Source organism: Columba livia, chromosome 7 (assembly GCF_036013475.1).
Source record: "Columba livia isolate bColLiv1 breed racing homer chromosome 7, bColLiv1.pat.W.v2, whole genome shotgun sequence".
Taxonomy (NCBI): domain Eukaryota; kingdom Metazoa; phylum Chordata; class Aves; order Columbiformes; family Columbidae; genus Columba; species Columba livia.
The window spans coordinates 20,710,812-20,731,373 of NC_088608.1; the positions used below are offsets into that span (position 1 = coordinate 20,710,812).

At 39.8% G+C, this 20,562-nt stretch overlaps 1 protein-coding gene across 4 annotated transcripts in view; it reads right to left on the minus strand.

The window, feature by feature from the left end:
- The window catches only part of ABCB11 (ATP binding cassette subfamily B member 11), a 52,216-nt gene that overhangs the window by 23,885 nt on the left and 7,769 nt on the right, over positions 1 to 20,562 (minus strand). For 2 of the 4 annotated variants that reach the window (XM_065069727.1, XM_065069725.1), the window contains exons 2-13: positions 17,390 to 17,492; positions 15,195 to 15,216; positions 13,788 to 13,835; positions 13,644 to 13,692; positions 11,477 to 11,718; positions 9,760 to 9,847; positions 8,685 to 8,818; positions 6,696 to 6,867; positions 4,807 to 4,931; positions 3,876 to 4,050; positions 1,969 to 2,082; positions 47 to 157 (exon numbers count right to left, since the gene is read on the minus strand). In XM_065069727.1, the coding sequence (XP_064925799.1) occupies positions 47 to 157; positions 1,969 to 2,082; positions 3,876 to 4,050; positions 4,807 to 4,931; positions 6,696 to 6,867; positions 8,685 to 8,818; positions 9,760 to 9,847; positions 11,477 to 11,718; positions 13,644 to 13,692; positions 13,788 to 13,835; positions 15,195 to 15,216; positions 17,390 to 17,465 (1,356 nt within the window). In that variant the 5' untranslated portion in view covers positions 17,466 to 17,492. Of the gene's footprint in view, positions 1 to 46; positions 158 to 1,968; positions 2,083 to 3,875; positions 4,051 to 4,806; positions 4,932 to 6,695; positions 6,868 to 8,684; positions 8,819 to 9,759; positions 9,848 to 11,476; positions 11,719 to 13,643; positions 13,693 to 13,787; positions 13,836 to 15,194; positions 15,217 to 17,389; positions 17,493 to 20,562 lie in introns of those variants that run through there. The other 2 variants (XM_065069726.1, XM_065069728.1) reach the window with 2 other exon arrangements.

Consider the following 20,562-nt stretch of genomic DNA (forward strand, 5'->3'; position numbering starts at 1 on the left):
GTTTACAGTAATTACAGTGTTCACAAAATGAATGATGAATAATTACCTTTACATCTGGTCTGGAGGGATAATGGAATGTTACATTATGAAATTCAATTTCACCTCGTACTTTATCCAGCTTGTAGCCATCATCTGACATGCAATCAATGACAGGTTTCTAGGATAGAATTTATTGTGTTATTTATTTGCTGTTAAACAACCAATGCTGTTGCAGTAGATAAATATTCCAAATATCCTACAAAGCCATGGCACTTCTGTTTGAACAGCACTTGGCTGTGCTGAGCCAGCAGCAGGCTCTGCCCCGGGGACATGAAACTGAAGCCAAAGTGACAGGGGAGTTGTCAGTGGTGGGTAGTATGGGCAAGACGAATGCACCCTCTTCTCATTTGAGGCTTCCTGCAATTACCACAGTCAACCATTTAGCTAGTTTTTGCTGGACCAGCATTGCTGACTGAGGCACTTTTGACTAAGTTAATTTAACCAGTTACTCAGGAATAAAATCATGCTATGTAAACATTCTCCTACAGCACTGAACCACCAATTCATTGCTGAAGTTCTGCATGCTTCACCACTTTGCATTTAAAACATCCATCCTTGTTCAGCCAGTCCTAAGAGCTGGAATCCTGATCTGAAGTTTTCCCATGAAGTGCTTTGGGTCACACAAACTTTTGGCCAGGTCTAACAGATTGAAGGGAGTTTTAATACGAGAAATGTATATGTTCTCAGATGTTAAGAACGGCTAGAAGATTGCTTCCTCTTTAGGAATATGTCTTACTTAAATTCAGATACTAAGCTGTGAAGCAAAGTTTCACTGATCCTGTGAATCAGAACCTCAGCATGGCTATAAGCTTAGTGCCAGAAAAAAAGCTGTACGAGGGCAGGGCTGTGCTTTTACTGTCTAATCACAAATCTACAAATGCTGCAAGCAGATGGATCTAATTTTGTCACCCTTTCTCCAGACAGATGAAGTCTCGCTTTAGTTTGCTTTTTTTTTTACCCTAAGGTTATCTGGCTCAGCCTTATCTTGAATTTTGTGATTAATTCTTACTGTTGCAACTCCTTGTGCTTTTTGAATTTTTTCCTACAAAACATTTCCCTCATTTATCTCTTTTTTCAGTGTATTTTAGAGCTTTAACTCAAAGAGTGCATTTATAAGGCATATGTGTTATTTTTGTTACAGAACATTGAAGGGTTACTAAAATGTCCATTAGTATCACCACAGCCCCTCTAGCATTCTTTATATACCCTTATGTGTTCTGTACAAGACAAGCACATTTTAATGTGTTGACACAACTTTTAGCACAGTAAAGGTTGTCAATGCCCAGAGACACTATGCGCTGCTAAGAAATCAGCAGCATTTTGCCATTCACTAAATTTACACAGATACAGAAAGGAATGCTCATCAATAAATGCCAGTTGCTCTTTCTCATACAACCTTATTTCAAATATCTATCTGTCTAGATAATATTGTGATTTAACATTTATGACTGCTGTGTGACCAGTGCCTATGCTAATATGGTCTCGGTTTAACTCAGGGTAGCTCTGTGACAGACGACAGAATCCACCTTTGCCACTAATGCCAATAAAGCCACATCTTTTGATGCCACCTGGAGGCCGGGAGCTAGATGCTTGCCGCAAGTTTGGCTGCAAGGTGACTGTTACAGCCTGCCCGTACACTTTCCAGGAGGCAGCGCCTGTCGGTAACTGTACATAAGGAGAAATGGGAGTAAAATACAGCTGTAACAGGGATAAAACTTCATTATTCAGTAACAGGCCACTTAAGACATCTGTTCAACACCCTCTCTGAGCTCGTGTGCACACCACTAGACCTTTCTATTGCACAGTCAATTTTTCTTTAATTGCCCTCATTTTTCCTCATTTGCACAGCAGATAAAACTACTGCTGCTTGGGGCTTTTTAAATTATTTTTCCACTACAAAGTGACACAGCTTAGAAATGCATTACTTACTTTATCTATTGTCTCAAAAACATTTGCTGCAGCACCACGGCCAGTGGCAAAGGCTTCCAGACAGGGAGATGCTTGGCCAAGATTTAAAGCTCCTACTAAAATGCCAAAGAAAACCTGAAGAAGTGGAAAAATATTTTAACAAAATATGACAACACATTTTTATTACACTTTAGAGCTTAGACAGGCAAATCAAACCACAGTGGCTTAATGACTTCTTGTGCACCAGCTGAGCTGCAAGGACTCACTATATGAGCATAATTAGCCCACAAGCTAAGAAGCAATCAAGGACTCAGCTAGCCTTTTGAATACAGCACAAACCCTAGTCAGGATAAATGGGCAAGCTGTATAAGGAAACACTACTGTTGAGAAAGACATAAAAGTACACAGGCCGCAGTTCTCCCTTGCACTGTAGTGGTGTTTACTGAGAATAACCCCATGGCTAAAGTGGAAGAATCTACTGTGAACATACTGTGCACTATAAACATCAAGACTGTGATGTATAGATCATGCCGTAAGTTCATACTCAGCTTTACTACAAACTAATTTTCTTGTGTGAATGAGTCCCAAAGCAAGTAGGTTATATGCATGTCAGAATCCATCATGAACAGAAGGAAGCAAGTTCTGTACATCTCATAGGAGAAAAAGGAAATGCAACACTTAGTGTATCTCAGTGCAGTAGGGCTGGTGCATGACAGTTTTTCAGCGAGCAGGAAAATAACATTTAAATGTTTTGTATCTACAAAACCTCCCTTCTTCCCCCCTCCCCCTGCCAGAGTAGGAGTGTATGGTAGAAAACATGAAGTACAAGAAAAATGACTGGAAAATGCGAGGAAGAGGAACATAAGGGAGAATGTCTCCATTGACAGCTACAATTTTTCAGCTCCAGGGTAGTGTCCCCCCCCCGCTTGCCTTTTGTCATTTGAAGGTACTGAACTATGGTTACCATGTGCAAGGCAAGGAAATTGCTCACTTTGTTTTTCAAAGCACTACCTTGTATCAACTGCTGGTGTCAAGAGCAGTTGCAAATTATTTCCTGTGAGGGACATCATCCCTGAACAGAATGACTTGATTTTACAGTGTTCCCAGAGTAATTTACTAAGCTCCATTTAGCAGGGAGTTTTGTACTGCATGCTGCTGGTGGTTGGGTGTTCTCATAGTGTGCAACAGGGAGAGAAGGAGCAAAAATAGATGTCTCATCAGAACACCCAGGACTTACCAAAGTTCAGGAAAAATTTCCTCTGGGTCTGGACAGGAGCCTGCCATTTGGGCAGTCCTGGCTTAAAGCAAATAACCAAAATATCTGTAGATGTTAGTTTTATTGCATTTAGGTCATCAGTGTCTAAAACATCTACTGTGCAGAAGTGGATGCATGAGTGCTATGCAGGTTAGTATGTTTTTTTGTATACGACTGCAGAAGCCACAGCCATGTGTGTTTATATCAGCATATATGTTTACCTGTTCTTTGTCATCTATAGAGCTTGGTGGGCAATTAACAACAGAAAATTGTGATTCAAAGTAACAGAAACTGTTCCTGAGACAGGTTAGATTTGATCAAACTTTCTTGGCTTAGGTTTCTCTTTATCACAACGGAGTTTCATATCATAAAGTAAGTTCCAATATCCCAGAAGCCACATGCTGACCCACTCAATGGGAAAGCTAGTTTCAAGCCTCTGTCAATTATGTAGCAGGCTCTCAAATGGAAGCCTCTCTGATCGCAATAGGCAGCATTCCAAATCTTTAAAATAAACAATTGTTTTTTAATCTTATCCAATTGTGTCATATACTGAGTATTGACCTTTAAAACTGTTTGTTGCCATGAAGCCACCAGATACAAGAACACATATGTGTTCCAGAATTAACGTTTTAAGAAACAGTCCAGAAAAGTTGCATCAAACTAAAATGGGTACCTGCAGAAGAGTGCCAGGGGAATACTCTTCTTCTTCAAGGACAAGTTTAGAGCCGTACCAAAAGGCTAATGCATAACACAGGAAAATTATAAGCCACATGTAACCAGTGAATGCTCCCATTATTATTCCTTTTCGAATTCCCCAGTGCTGAGCAAACACCAGATTCTTATCATATCTGTAGAAAGAGAGAAAAATAAAAGGGGATGAAATGAAATTGACAGAAAATTCAAAATGAGGAAAGACCAACAAAACGAGGCATCTTCAAAGACTGGCTGTGCTATAGTTAACAGAAGGTCCATGTAAGGTTGATACCTCTCTCACTGTAAAGTGAGAGATCACTGCTGAAACCAGTAATGCTCCCAGATCATTAAATCCTTGTATGTTCTAGTGTAATAAGTACAAGAAAAGCCACACTCACTGCAGACACCTCACCATGGGGTTTGGCGTTTTAGCAGAGTGACAAAAGATTTGAGAATATGGCCAACACTTCAGAGGACATCCTGCAGCCTTGTTATGTTTTACACAAATTTAAGAGAAATTTGCAGCTTAACATTGTCATCATCATTATATCTTGCTAGAACTAGTTCTCCTACTTGGCTTGAAAGTATCCAAAGTTTTCAGCTGTGCTGCAAAAGTAATAGACAATGTTTAGGGGAAATTTGACAGCATGTTCCTACAAGCAGAAATTACTTGAAGACAGCATTGGTGATGTTTTATTTTACTGATTAACTGAATTATGAAACTGGTTTTGTGTATGTAATGTTATTTGAAACCTGAATTTCTGTAATATACATGGACACAATTCTCAAAGCTAACAGATGGTTGTTGTTGTAGAATTTAGAAATTAATTTCCATGACTCTGAAGTACATTACAGAGTTATGTTCCTACAGGAAAAAGAAACCAGAGACCTTACAATTTGTCCAAACAAACCTTTCAACTTCTTTCTTCTCCCCACCAAAAGCAGCCACTGTTCTGATGGATGAGAGCACTTCATCAGCCACAGCTCCAGCTTTCGCATAAGCCATTAATTCTCGGCCTGTTAGTTTTGCCACAGCCTACAAAAGCATAAGAAGTGCTGGTTTCACCTGAACTGTGAGTGCAGACAAGGACGGGAGTAAGCAGTGCTGGCTGTCACACTGCGCTGTCTCCTCTGCATGAGGTCACCTCCTCTGCTCCAAGCAGGCTTTTATTAGGTATGCTGCACACTTGAAGACTTGTCTTCTAGTATTAGGGCATATACCTCTGTAGCATATGTTGTGCAGAACAGTTATCCCCTTGGCCAACAGCTCTGCTAAGTAGCTAAAACGGCAGAAAGCAGCTGACAACAACTGCTTTCCCTCTCTCACAGCTGCTAACTGGGCTTAAGCAGACTGCAGACAGAGGGTTTGGGCATGGTAGGACGAAGGGTGAGCTTAAGCAGCAAGAGCAGCCCTTTAGCCACTGTGGCAGAGCCCAGCTTCAGGAAGAAGAGATATTAGTACTGATGGGGAAGGATGGAAACAGATGTTGCCCACCATTGTGCTTTGTTTCTTGGGCTGGAAGCAAACAGGTCCCTACACAGCAGTCCAGAGCACATTGGATGTCAAAAGCTTACCTAGGCTCAAAAAAATGCCCAAATTAATGGAAGCAAATGTAGTCATGTACAATTCCACACAAAGATACTTCATCGACTTAGGAATTACATATCACTAGAAATTGTAAAGTGTCATTATTTTCTTTCTCTCTTCAAATATCATGTCCCAGGAATCTATTAGCCACTTTTGGAGACAGGAAAACAGGATAGATTGACCTTGAGTCTTTTTTCATGATGGTAAAAACCAAAGACTTGGGCTGGAAAGGCTTGTAAGGAGGAAACATTTAACAGTGAGTGTGTGAAATGAAAGAGATGGGGACAGAGGAATAAGAATAGAAAAGGGGAAAACTACAAGCATGAAGGTGAATGAGCTCAGAAAGACATTGCAAATGAAAGAGAGAGGCATTTGGGGGTTTATTTCATTCCCTGCCAGGATTCTGCTTTTCCACGTCACCGTGAGTCATTATTCATGTCATCCACTAGCAACCAGTACACGGTGGAAAGGAGAGCACAGGAAGACAAGAAATTAGTCAGAGTTATATTACAGGTTTATAGCAAAATGATAGCAACCTGTTCTTGATGTGAAAGAAGTGAGACTGACAAAGGGCTGAACTCAACCAAAGAGCAAAGTGTGGGGGAGTGCAGAGGAGGAGCAGGAGCTGCCCAGCCCTGATGGGTGTGGGAGAGGAGGTGAGAGGGCAGAGGATCCTGCAGTTTCACTCTTCACTGTCCTTCCTCTGCACAGTGAAAGGCAGTTTGCAGAGTACGGTTGGAGAGGCAGAACAGGAACAACTAGGAGAGTATACAGCAGCTGCCAGAAGCAGGGACAGCTTGAGGTAAGTTTGAGCAGTTGTTTTCAACTATTTTACATCTCTAAAAGCCCCTGATCGATATAGAGATATCAAGCACAGTGTCTAGTAACCTTCTCAACTGGGTGTGTAGTAGTAGAGAGAAGGTGTAAGGCCAGGTTCTGATCTCAGCAACCATAATATCCACCCACAGGACCCAACAGAAGGTATGCTTATGCTCCAGTCTTAGAAGCAGGATATACTATTCTGGGAATCAGAATAAGCAAAGTGGGAGCAAAGCCTGCCTCGCTGCAGCACCTGTGCTGATGTGACCACAATCTGCCTGTCTTGACTTTAAAGGGATGTAATAACCTTCTCTTCCACCAAGCCTCCCAGCTCCATGGCATGACCTTCCCAGCTCCTCATACTTCAACACAAACTGCTCACAATTCACTTACCAAACCATAGACAGCTGCTCCGACCCCAAGCAGAGGGCTGACTGCAATGATAACCAAGGTCAGTTTCCAGCCACTGACAAATCCCAGTAGGAATCCACATACAAAGGTGGTTAAGCGCTGGATAAAAATTGCTACTTGGTCAGCAATAGCCTCATTAATTTTGTTAACATCACTGGAAAAAAACAAAACAAAACAAAAATAAAACCAGAATACTGGTGAGCATATCTTCTGTTTGTATTGCAGGTCTTGGCCACATTTGGGTTAGTTGCTTTCCCTTGGAGAGGGTTCTGTCTCACCCCTATTCTTTCTACCATCACCCCTTCCAAACCTGGGCTACAGTGAGAAAACCTGGTGCCTTTGCAACAACAGAAGGCTTTTATGCATGGATACTGCACAGAACACATTGTCTTTTCCCAGGAAGTGGTCCTGCCAGAAGACATTTGCTAGCTGGTTCTTACTACTGTGTCCCAGCTGATCCAAAGGATGGGGCAGAGACATCCCAACTGGATGCAGCTATCCCATAAAGGAAAAGCAGTAGAACTTAATATGGCATTCCTCCCATCATGGACGCTGGGAATGCACCATACCACCCTGCTGAGGGGCAAGGAAAAGGGTGGAGGGTTGCAACTCTCTTCTAGTTCCATCTTCCACCATCTCCCTGTTCCTTCTCCACTCTATCAGGTAGTTTGTTCTCTAAATGAGAGTGGAAAAACTGAGGAGGGCTACTTTATCACTGGAGGCAGTGGGAAAATTTGACAGCTCTGTCACACGGGGGACAGTGGTGCAGTGGTTAACATCACCTGGACCTCTAGGCAGCTGCAGAGTTAATTTGTTCTCTATTACGCATTGCCAACACAGAAAAAATATCTTAAAGAAAAACAGTCATTTTAGTTCTGCTGCTCCGGGCTACGACCTCACTCCTGACACTAGAAGAACTGGGAACTGCCAGAATAAGTAGGAGCAAGTGTTGTTGCATTTTAAAGTGCAAAGTTGTTAGCTTATTGATATATCAAGTGAAATTACAGTCCATATTGAAAAATTCAAGAGTGTTTGGTTGAAGAACTTGTTTATATTTCTTCTGGAGAATGCTTTTTGCAGTCAGAAAGCTTTTTGTAGGCACAGAACAATGTTGGTTGAAGAAATGGGGAACTGTTATTTGTTAGACAGATACGTGCTCAGATCCTATTTTTTGTCAGAGAAATTGTTCACAGTGACTTACACTTGGCATTTATTCTTCATAAAAAGAACACCACAGAAACTCGAAGATACCACTGGGCAGTGAGTAAAGGCAAATAAATCCCTTTCAACTACAGAAAAATCTTCTGCAGATGTTAACGTGTATTATGCAGGCACGACTGTGAACCGGGAGCCATCTAGAGTTGGTACATTTACCTCGCAGCTGCCTGTAAAGAGGAAGAACTAAGAAAAGGAGCAAGCCTTAAACTCTGCTTTTCTCCTGTTCGTTCAGATTAAGAAGGTTTCTCCGTGGGTCCCTTGTTCCTTTCTAAAGGCAGATGCTTGTACCTTCTCTAGCAGAAGATTAAGCAAGGCTTGCTCTTTTCTTTTAAAGCCACCCTAAGCAAAGTGTGTCCCAATGTAATTTTCCTTTCTGAGAAGTGAGAGATGGTTCAAACTTACATCTTTAGCCTCATGGAACTGTGCACTGGCAGCCAAATTATAGATCACCCCGAAAGGACTGGGCACAGAAGAAGGGAAGGACAAACTGGCAAAAAATCCCCACCCCAAACCCCAGCAAAAAACCCCACATTTACTAACGGGCAAGGAACAAAAGATAAATAGCTGTGGCTTAACAGTTAAGGCACTCATTTAGAAGATGGGGGAGATAATCATTCTGTCCTTGCTCCCAGAAACATAGCTGTATTTTATATTAGAAAATGTTTGTCAAATGCCTAGTTATTGGCATTCTGTTGTGTTTGGAAGGAAGTACAAAATGTTCTCTGTAGCATATGTTTTTTGTAGATTACTTACTCAGAAATTCGGGTGTTCAGTTCGCCTACAGATGTACAGTCAAACCAGCCTATATCCATTCGCATTACTTTCCTGAAATAAGCTTTCCTGATTTTCTGTATCTGACGAGCTGCAGCCATAACCCAAAGGCAGATCTGGGAAGAGCATAATGTGGCTGATAAATTGCAAGAAAAGTCTTTCTACTCCCAACAAATGGGAAAAAGCAATTTGGCTAAAATGGGAAAGAGCAATTTCGCTATTGAGAAACTTACTATTCAGGTAAAATATATTTTAGCTACACAGACACAATAGTTGTTTTATGCCCTTTATCTTCAAATAATCTAACAATTTTATAAAGCTTCTCGATCAAGGATTTGTCTCACTTCTGATAGGCTGAGAGAAGATGCAAGTTGAATTATTTCTGCCACATGAATTACATGAATGTCATTCAGATATTTTTTTTTCCATCTACAGTTGTAAGTAATATAGGAATGACATCCATCCTACCTCAGCAAAACTCTGGGGTAGTTTTCAGGAAGGAGTATGGCAAGTGATTTTTGCAATTGTAAAAAAAGCTTCAAAAGCCGTGGACTCTTTAGCAGATTATGCAGGAATCATCCAAGCTTGTGGCTTCTCTCAGTTAGAAGGACTGAACCATTACTACAGAATATGTAGGATGTGATTCTTCTCCAACACTAGTTTTACACCAATATGACTCTGTAATATCACTGTAATAGAAACACAGGGCTCAACACAGTTGAGATGCCTACTGGGAATCTTCAAGCCCTCCAGTTGTTATTTTGGGAGGGCATGTGGATTCCACAGTAACCACAACCACACTTGAGCAAGTATTTCTTTTGGCACGCATTCATCTCACTGGGCAAAACGTGTCCGTGTACAAAGGTATGCGCGTACAAATCCAAGGAGCTCTCAGATTGCCAGAACTAGCCTATTTCAGCCAATAGAATGAGGACAGAAAGTGTCTGCTTTGCTCAAATGGACAGCTGAACAAGCAGTTATAGGGAACATAATTATTTTACATTTAATTATTTAGTGTTTTAAACTTTGAAATCAAAATAAGGAACAAAATACTGACCTGAAGGTATCCTAACACAAGTATGGCACAACCAATTCCTGCATAGTAACCTGCAAACTTTGTCATTTCTTGTTCAATGTCCAAGAGCCTGAAAAATTTAAACAAAGAAAAAAAAAAAAAAAAAGCGTTAGCAATATTGTTTCAAATTCCTTGTAGATTTCTAATCTGGCATTTCTTCAGTTTAGTCATGTCATCTGGCAAGTCAGCTTGTTTTGGTAATAGAGGCATTGCTTCCCACTCCTGAGACTGTTGCTGTTAGCAGCTGGTTTGCTTGCTATGCCTGTTGTGCCAGGGCAGGGTGCTGGCAGGTACCAGAAATGCTCTGCATCCCGGAGCATCCCTGCAGCCCCTGAGAAAGCTCACCAGGCTGCGTGCTCCAAAACAGCACAGGTGAGAGGGTGTTTCAAGGCAGAGCTGCCCAGCAAGTTTTCGTTAGATGTTGAATTAGCTTGGTTTATGCATTTATACCAGTTAGTAACACTCAGATTTAAACAACAATTTACAAAGAGAAATGACAGCTGCTAAAGTCAATTCAAGTATTACTTTGTACCATAAGTTTGCTAATCTGAAATCATCAGTTCTTTTAGCTCAAGTAGGAGTATTACTCCTAACATCAGTTAAGGCCATTGAGTTGATGCTATTGCATTTAGATTACTTTGAAATAGGCACTTCAGATCGTTATCATTTATGCTTTCGGAGAACTTTCAAAAAACATCCTGCATACAGCAAATTTTATTCTGTTTATCCAGAATTTGGTAGACCGAAATTTTAAGCCAAAAGGGAACACTATGCACCTGACCTGATCTCTTGCAAAAAACAACCATGGACACAACTCAGGTGCCTGACAGAAATATCCAATACCACTTTTAATGCCTCACTTTATCCTGCCTGGTGCACTGTTGCTGCTTCAGAGGAACACAGGTCTGCCCTGTATTCTATCCGCCAGCCCCATCTCAGCGGGCTGGCTTGGACAGACTGGAGCAAGTAATTTGGCCCCAGTCACCTACATCTAGTTCTCATGTGCTCTGAATTTCAGAGACCTTTAGACAAGTAACTTCTAATTCTAATTAAATACCTAATTAAATGTCACTCAGAGATTAGAAAACTCTTGGAATGATGCACTGAAAAATGAGCCTTAGTAAAGGTTACCTGTTCAAATTTGGCTTTGACAGATATCTGTATCTGAATGAAACATGTAGACTTCATTTATTATAGTTAATGGAAACGAACAGGCACTCTTATAGGGCAGTTCATCTGACCCGCCTTAGACATCTCCCATAAGCAAAGATGAATTGCGTCCTAGAAGCACTCATTTGTCTTCAATGACCAAAGTTTAGCTTGAAAGTCAGCAGGCACCTGTAGGCACCTAAGTCCTAACCGAAATGACCAGAAGTCATTCTTACCTACAGTGTTATCAAAGAAAACAGATTAATGAACTCAGATGTGTAGCAGATACATCTATTATCACAAGAATCATCATCAAAGAACATCCTCGCTGACATTAATAGGTGAAAGACCAAAACCCAAGATGACCTTCTTTCCCTCAAGATAATATCTCCAGCTCAGAAATGGGACTCTGTAACAAGAACCATGCCCCTTTTCTGCCTTATGGATTCAAAAGGTAAGGTTTAAAGGCTGACGTGGACTTTCACTAGCAATGCATTCTCTGGCAAGCCACAATGACAAAGGAAAAGAAACAAATACATCTACTACTTACCCGCATCTTATTGTGGCATTCTTTTCATTCTGATGGATAGTACCATTAATCCACACTATGGTGTTATTTACACATGTCTTGCCTGGGTCTTCAAGCTCTTGCATTTCAATGTCGTATTCAATAAACGTGTCTGCCATTGCACCAAGCACAAGCAACACAGCTGGCTGGGCTGCTCCATGAACAATAGCACAGAAACTACCAAAAACCATCATTAAAATTTCCATAGTTGAAGAAAATCGAAACTAAAGAAACAGGAAAAAAAGATGGTCTCTGCTGAGAGGCAGTCTTCATGCTGGTTATATACTGATAAATCATTAATCCAATACAAAACCGTTCTCTTTAAATTTCAGAATTATCTTCGACACAGAAAGAAGACAAATCTCTCTCTCCAATCTAATGTAATTGCACCTGTGATTACAGCCTCATAAATTATTATGAGCTCCCTTTTAGCTGACAGCAGAATCTGACCATTTGAATGAATATATTATATAACATTAATAGCTCAATATGATTCCACGTTATCATCATTCCAGAAACTAGCTAAAAGATTAAAAATAGTAATTATAATCCATACATATAGTCTGCTTTGCAGATTTCCTGTGAGGACAGAGGGAAAGGAAAGGGAGGAAAAATCCTGAGGGCATTATGCAGAGCCTCTGAATAGAGTTAGCCAATTTCTCAAGTCTGGGGTGCGGTGGCAGAAAGCCAAGTAAATGTCCCAGAGCAAGTTCTCATTGTTAATACTCGAAGACATGTTGGCTGAGCCAGGCAATTGTGCATTGGCTCTTAATCTGTGAGAAATGTACAGAAATATGATACCGTAGGCAGTAAAAAAAAAAGACTGAACTAAGTCCTATTACCTTACATTTGCCATGGGCTAAGAGCATGCACGCATGCAGCTGAAGACTCAGCTAAGATACAGCGATTTCAGCTACCTTTGTTGTGATTGTGTGAAGTCTGGTTCTCAGGCTGAAGTAATGCGTAAATGTATAGCTCAAACTGTCCATATAGAATGTCAGTATCAAATGCTGTATGTTTTGAAATAGGAGTGTAAAGAGGAATCATAGCCTGCTGAAGAACCTGTTCAGGTTCTGTAGGTGCTATAATGTGTCTATGAGAAATAAGGGTGAGGATTTTGAGCACATATGTGAAAGGGACACTATGGCAGACAAGATAAAGGGGGGAAAAAAAGTTTGTAATCAGAAGAGACATAAAAGGTCTTTCTACAAACAACATCAGAAGAAAACTATAGCACTATCATAGTTTTGCAAACCTCGCTCGTAAGAACTCTAGAAATTCCCTTGAGTAAAAATAAAACCAAAAAAACACAGAAAATATACAGATAATGTGAGATCTAATCTCAGCACATCTGATGCAAACACACTGTTTACAAATTGCACTTTAGAAATTAAATATCTGTGCATAACAGGCTACAGAATTCAAACCCCTCTGCTTGACAGACATTGCCCTCTGTGTGGACAGACTGTTCTCTCCACCCAACTAAAGGCTGAGATACTTAGCCAGGTAGAGTACAAGCCACATGGATGTAACTGGACTAGCCCAGTACCACCGTCTTACTCTGAACACATTACAGGCTAACTGCCTGGACTATATGCAAAATAGAAATAATAAAACCTCTTAGCTGCATGCTGCTGGGTTGGACATCTCCCTACTACATTAATTTTAAAATTTAGATGCACTCTATGGGATTCCAAGAACCATCAATAGCGAGGCATACCATACAGTATTCTACATTCCCAAGCTTCTGTAGTTACCAAATCTTCTAATACCCATCGAGCAATTATAAGGGATCTAAATTATCTGCTAAATATCACACAACAAATTTTGGGCAGAAATAAGAATGAACCAAGGTCATGTAGATCCCTGCTGTACATCTTAACACGTTTCCCTATATCTACATGTAGGTTGAATATAATGTGTTTAATAGATGCAGATGCAAATATCAATAATTGATACCAAGGTGACATAATGACAAAGGTTTCTATTAAATACCTATTGACTTTAATAGCAGGATTTAATGCCAAATGGTTTAATCCTTAAAAGTTTGGCTTAGTCACAGCTATTCCCCAGAACAACCATATAGATTATTGCCACTTATTCTGCAGCACACTACACACAAAATATTTACAGCCATTGCTTTCATTACCAGCTGAAAGAAGCCAACACGAATGCTGTTTTCTTTCTTGTCTGATGACCTTCAAGAACAGAAAACATTAAATTATAAGCTTGTATTTTACTACATATTTTCTTCTATATGCAAACATAGTACTCTGAATTGGACTTAACTCACTTTTCACTTTTCTTCTCTGTAAGAGGTTCCTCATATGTATGGAAATTCCTAGCAAAAAGGATAAGATTTTACATTATTTTTTTTTCTCTTGGTTCCTCTTCTGAAATTACATTTTACTTGAGATATTTTGCCCAGAATTTTAAGAGACAAGCTGTTTCTTTCAGCCTTTGTTGGAACCAGTGATTTTAAATTTTAGACAGTGACTAGAACAGAGGTCAGGTTAAAATGATCTGGAGGCTTATGCTTTGTTCATAAGCAGCACCTCAAAACACTGTTGCTGTAATGTAGATTGTGGGTTCTCTGAGGTCAGGGAAAAAACTACCAACCAAATTGTTTGCTTGTCCTTTCTTTAAGACCGAGAAAGGTCCTGTTCCCATTCCCTCTTTATTGTCTGTATGTTCATCTGTCCATAGTAGCAGCAGAATTTCTCACCCTACCATACACGTTTCTTTCAGTGCTCACACTATGTATTGCTGTTCTGTATGATCAGTTAAAATCTAAAGGACTAGTCGCACCATTATGGATGAGATGTGTGTTATAGCAAGTAATCATCAGCTGCGTACATTCAGTGATCAATAAGTAAGGATTTTCAATTAGGATTTTTTTTAAATGAAATAAATGAATTCAAGCTATATTTGTCATGATCAGTTTCAGAAACCAGATCCTAGACAGCCTGTGTAGTAGGTAGGACCATATATGTGTTACACACGAAAGGCCAACACGACTTGGCTTTCAAGATATGTGTGAGGACCATGGTAGACCTTGAACACGGGGCTGGTGCTCTCTGAGATAAGCAACCTGACAAAGACAAAAAATAAGATAGTCTCTTGCTTCCTCAGTCTAGGAGTAGTTCTTAGACTGTGTACACTGTGTCAGAAAGAGCTGGCATGAATTACAGCACCCATAAGCTTGTCCAGTCCCAAGATCTAGGAAAAGGAAGGCTCTTAGCCCCATTTAAATCTCAGATTATAGCTGAAGGTCAAGGTCTCTATATCATTTCAGCTTTTAAGTGTCTAGAATTGTACCTATAAATCTTAATATCTGAGCTCAAATAAAGTGTGATAATTCTTTTTATTTTAGTCTCACACCTAAGCTTTTAGAGAAGTTAACCAGGATCAGTTAAAATTCCTGAAAACCTCATTTCTCAAAATCAAAAACTGAAGGAAGATAAATTTGAGTATCAAAAACATTTTCAAAAGAAAGACCATATTTTGCTGTTTTTAAAGGTTTCTAAGACTCTTTTGGTCTACCTCTGTCTGTTTTATCAAGTAAACCAGTTCAAGTCCTAGAGAACAGCTTTTCATGAAATACCATGTGTTCTATAAATGCATCCATTTGATCTGATTACATTAACTTCTTTGAATATTCCAAGAAATATTGATTGTTCTGTTTGTGTACATGACTTACTCTGTTTTCTTGAAGCTGTTACCTGTCAGGGAAAATAAATGCACAGTCTAGTTAATAATCACTGTTCAAGTACATAACCTCTGTAGACATGTGAAACATAAACACTAGAACCCCATGGGACCTGATCATTCCTGCATTATAAGCATCTTATTCCCACTGAGACATCTAGCCAGGGACATGAACTGACATGGGTCCAAAAATTCCTTGGTAAGTTTATATCAATTTATGCCTGCTTTCTCCTGATGAAGCAGTCTCAAGTTTTCAGTCTTCCAGATGAACAAATACATTATTCAGGATGTTTGCCAAAAGTCAGCTCATGAATTGGCTGCTGAAAGGAAAATGCGAGGAACAAGAGAGTCTGGTGAAATAGCTTTCTGAGTCATGCTAGTTCAGGTTTACAGAGCAAAATAAGCATTCTCCAAAGTTGAAGAGGGAAACGAGTATATCAATGCTATGCAAGAGTGTGAGGAACTGCAGGCCAGCTCTTGTGGGCCAGAAGTTTTTAAGCAGGAGGAGAATTTGGAATGATGGTACCTATACTTACTTTGAAAGAAACAAGTACTGCTACAATTGAAAAAGTAGAAAAACAGGGCAGAACATGATTTTATAGAAAATAAAAGAATGTAGGGGAGATGATAGAATTTATTAACCTTGAAGAAAAAAGCTATAGTAAACTTTGAATGCTCAAAAAATTTTGAAAGAGGAATTAAGGCATTTAAGAAAGAAATTTTACAAAAAGCACAAAATCAAGGAAAAGTTGACAAACATTGACAAGAATTTGAGTTTTTCCTGGTATTGTGAGAACACAGTAAAAGTTAAGCCTGAAGAACTGTGTTACTTGATTCAAATGATGAAAAATCACACTCAAAAGGCTCCCAGCTAAAGCTATCTCTTAACTACACATGTGGCCTTCAAGAGCTAAACCACAGAGGGTTAATTCTTATTAATATATACAAAAGGTGGTTAATGAAACAAACCTCACTGGAGATTACGGAGCAGAAGAAATCAATCATCAGAATGCCAGTAAGGTTTTAAAGCAGTGAGATTTGCTTTGGGAAAGGTGCTCTAGTAGTTCAAACAAACTGTTCATTACATTAAGTGAAAATCACAGTGCATTTCCAAGGAAACTGAGAAACCAGAGGCAGGTATCAGTCAATCTCTAAAAAGATAATCACAAGGCTTATTCCAAGTTCAGACTGAATACTCCAAATGTGTTCAGACTCCAAAGTTATGCCCACAGTCCTATGAGACATCCTGTTACAGATGAAGATTGGAAGGAAATCCCAAACCCAAACAATGAATGATACTAGATTTGAAATACAGACTTAGCATCAGTCAGCAGCTACTAAAGTTTAAATATAACGACACCACAGATCAAGTTATAGCTGGGACACTGTGCTGCTATATGGCAGGGAGAGAGGTTTGAAGAGGGGTGTCTTATTAAAAATCTGTCATAAGGTCCTGAAAAAGTTTGATTATTGTCTGAAATTTAGTTATATTCGTGGTTATGTGAAGAATTCTGGTGCATGCCACAAATTTTAACAGAAGGTAGAAGTGAGGTTCCCATGGAACAAAAGAGGCTGAGGCTGGACTGCCTTAAATCTGAGCTGTTGTCTAGGCATGGGGAAAAAAAAATCACTGTAACTTGGGTCTAGTATGGTTTGCTTTGATTTCTTTTTGTTGGTGAAAACTAGTGCCATGAGAGAAGAACTGTCTTTCAACATGAGCCTCCAGTTTTCTGGAAGTAATCTGTCATAAAATATTTCAAGTGAAATACTAAAAAAAACTGCAGAGTCTTAACCACTACCCAGCTTGATTGTTCTAACAATATGTCTGCTGAATTAAAAGAAAAGCAGCTGTAGAAACTATGGAAGACAGAACTTTTCCCCCCACCCCCAGTAAAGGCCCTTTACTTGTACAGCAAAGTGCTCACTATAAAAACCTGGCTATATACTGTGGAACTTGTAGGTTGGTAAGTGAAGATTGTCCATCAGTAGGAATTGTTATACGTAGTTTTTACAGAAAAGTTGTTTTGCAGGCAGCATACCCAAAACAGCAGGTACCACACAACTTGATATTTATTCCACAGACTATCTGCTTTGTATTATGTACACTATTTGCTCCACTTAGGCCACCCACTGCCTATTTTACATGGTCGAGAAAATAAGGAGCTGACAGAAGAATAAATTTCTTACATTTGCCATCCAAGTCAAAAGCAGAGTTATCCTCTCCCAACCTCTTGATGCTACGGAGAATAACAGGGTCAGACATGATGATTAGTTACTTAAATCAGAAGTCCTGAAGAGAAAGGGAAAAAAAAATAAAAAAAAAGAGAGTATCAGCATACATTTGTCTGTGAACATAAAAAAAATAGTACATTAAACTCCTGCTTACCTCAGTTTTGCTGTTATTATCCCAGGGCAATGCCACTGATTACAGCACAAGTCGTAGCAGAATAGATACCCCAGACACAGTGAAACTACACCTCAGAGAAGCATGCCCAGCTCCCTCCTAAGTGCAAAGCCTCTGAAAGACTTCAGCGTCTCTTGATCAAGTGAGGGCTGCTCCGCAGGGCTTTGCAGCCCACTGCAAACAGCTTATTAGTAGCCGTATTAAAATAAACTGCTGCTTTTGTGCAGGTGACATCCATAGGTTATAGACTGAGATATTAATGTGACAGATATTGCCTCAGTTATGAGGGAGCAGCAAGCAGGAGACCTGCCCCTGACTTGTCCTGTCGTGGCTGGCAGCAGCCAGCAGGACCATGACGGGGGACAACTAGGGGACAAGAGGGGTGCCCGAGGGGGACCCCAGAGCCACACTGACACCTGCAGCATCACCACCAACAGCTGCACAACCACAGCTCTTGTCTGGGTCTGCTTAGCTGGCAGACCTGCTCCTCTGGACAGGTTTATTCCTAACTATTCACACTGACATGCTGAGCAGATGTCATACGCAGACAGAAATAAGGAGAAAAAAGTTAACACTTTTTTGTTAAAGAAGCACTTTTGTGATGCAAAATCTGTTCATGGCACTAGTTTTGGCCAGTGGGCCTGGCATCCAAGCTGGGGCCTGGGGGAAAGTGCTGCAAAGCCCACCCCAAAACATTACCTTTTGTAACCAAAGTCATCTCATCCACACCTTTGTTTAACGTAATATATCCCAAAACATAGTTACTGTATTCCAGTCATTCAACATCAACATTTTTATGTTTATACTTCTGTATAAACCTCCCATAACCTCTCATTTTAAGCATGTTACAACACATTCTGATACCAAATCTTTAGCATCTTTTCCCAAATAACACAAGAAGTCTTCTGTGTAAAAGGCACCTTTCCACACATTATTTGCGTTCCACCACCGGAATTCCCAGACAGCTGAGGTTTTACTTATTTAGCCCTGCAAAGGAACAACCTCTTTTCTGCTAAGAAGCCCTTCCACATGTAAGGAATTTCAGCTTGGCTCTGAAATTACTGGAAGATGAAGGAAATACACCCATTTCTAGATCAAAATGGAGCAACATAAGAGGAGTCAGTTCCATGGTTCAGGATGCATGTGTGACTTGCAATAGTTTCACTCCCTGTAAAGTCCCAACCTCTCAATTTGTTAATGTTCCCTTCAAACTGGCAATCAAGAATTCCTAACTCCCAACCAAACCCTTCTCTTTCCTATCCTCTTCTCCTGAATTTTATGTGTATGTCTCTGGCACACCACTGAATCATCAGTAAGTTGGGCTGGAAAGACCAAAGTCTCTTGATTAATTCCAAGCATCCAAGGCAAAGTTCAATTATTCTTGTGTCATTTTAACTGATGTTTATCAAAGGTGCCTGAAGAAATCCCCAGGCAACTAGTTATTCACTATCTTATTGCTAAAATATTTTTTTCCTGATGTCTAGTCTGAATCTTACCCGTCATACTTTAAACCACTTACTTCTTGTGCAGTCCACCAAGGATATGGAACATAATAATTATTTCCACTTTGTAAATAGGCTGTATTTATTCAAATAATAATTCAGTTTTCCTTGGTAGAGTGTATTTCCTAAATCTCTGACAATTTCCACTGGTCTCCTCTCGATTCTGGCACATCTTTCTTGAAGTGATGAGTGTATAACAGCAGTACAGCACCAGTCTTACCAACACTGAGCAAAGGAGAATGATTGTTTCATTTTTCACTGATTACATTCCTGTTCATGCAACCCAGTATTTGTTTTTTTAACAGAAGTACCACTTTGCTTCTTATTCAGTTTGTAATCCACCAAAGCCGCTCATTTTTTGCAAACAATTTGCTACAGGGCCAGCTGCTTTCCAAACTATATTTTCACAATGGATTCATCCTGCCTGCTATTGTCTATATTTAATAGCACTTTACATTCTTTGGCCCATTTTAAGTGATTGTTAAGGGGATTTTGATTGGTAGTCCTGCTCTCCAGCATATCTCCAGTCTTTCCTACCTTTATGTCATGATCACATTTAATAAAAATGTTCTCCATTGTGTAATCCACATCATTATTAATATTACTGGATTATACCAGAAGCGACACAGATATCTGCAGGACTTCATTCAATACATCCATTCCCTCAGTTCATTGATTGCTACTCTATAGATGCAGGTTTTTCTGCCTAAAAGTTTCTGATGAGCAGACACGATTTATTCATCCACTGGTCTGTAAATTCTGACCCCTCACATTCTTTGACCCGCTAAACTGTGAACCGCATTCTCTCCTTAAGTAAATGTGCAAAGTCAAATCCCCACTGCAACGGTAAAATGTCTGGCCAAAACTAGAATAGTCACTAACAACATGAGATCACCGGAGTTTTTATTAATCCCCGGATACAGTGAAAAACCTTGAAATAATAATCATAATTTTTCCATTCTCTCAGACAGATGGCAAATGGGCTGAACAAGTTATGGCACTTCCTTAGTTAAAGTCCCTACCATGTGCACATTCCCACGTTCTCTTTCTGCTCTTTTATATAACAGAGAAAGCATGTAACACCTGCTTCTGACCAGAAAGTAAGGAAAGCATCACATACATATCACTGTTTCACATGGACCCGTCTCCAGATCATCAAATCTCACTTCAGCTGGATTTGCACTAAGCATATGGAAGAGAATTTAACAAGCTTAATTGCCAGCTGACATTATTCAGTTTATATTGAAATAAATGTAGCTTCCTCAAAAAAGCAAGCATATATTCCTGGCAGTTGTAAGTCCCTTGAAACTATGCTGTCACTGAAGATGAGAGTGACAATTTTCCCTACGTGGGAAACAAAAATTTCACTCAATTCTGCACTGAAGACACAGAGATTATTCTGCTCCCTCCCGCCTTTTGCTGTGTTTGGTTGATTGAAATAGTCTGAAAGAGAA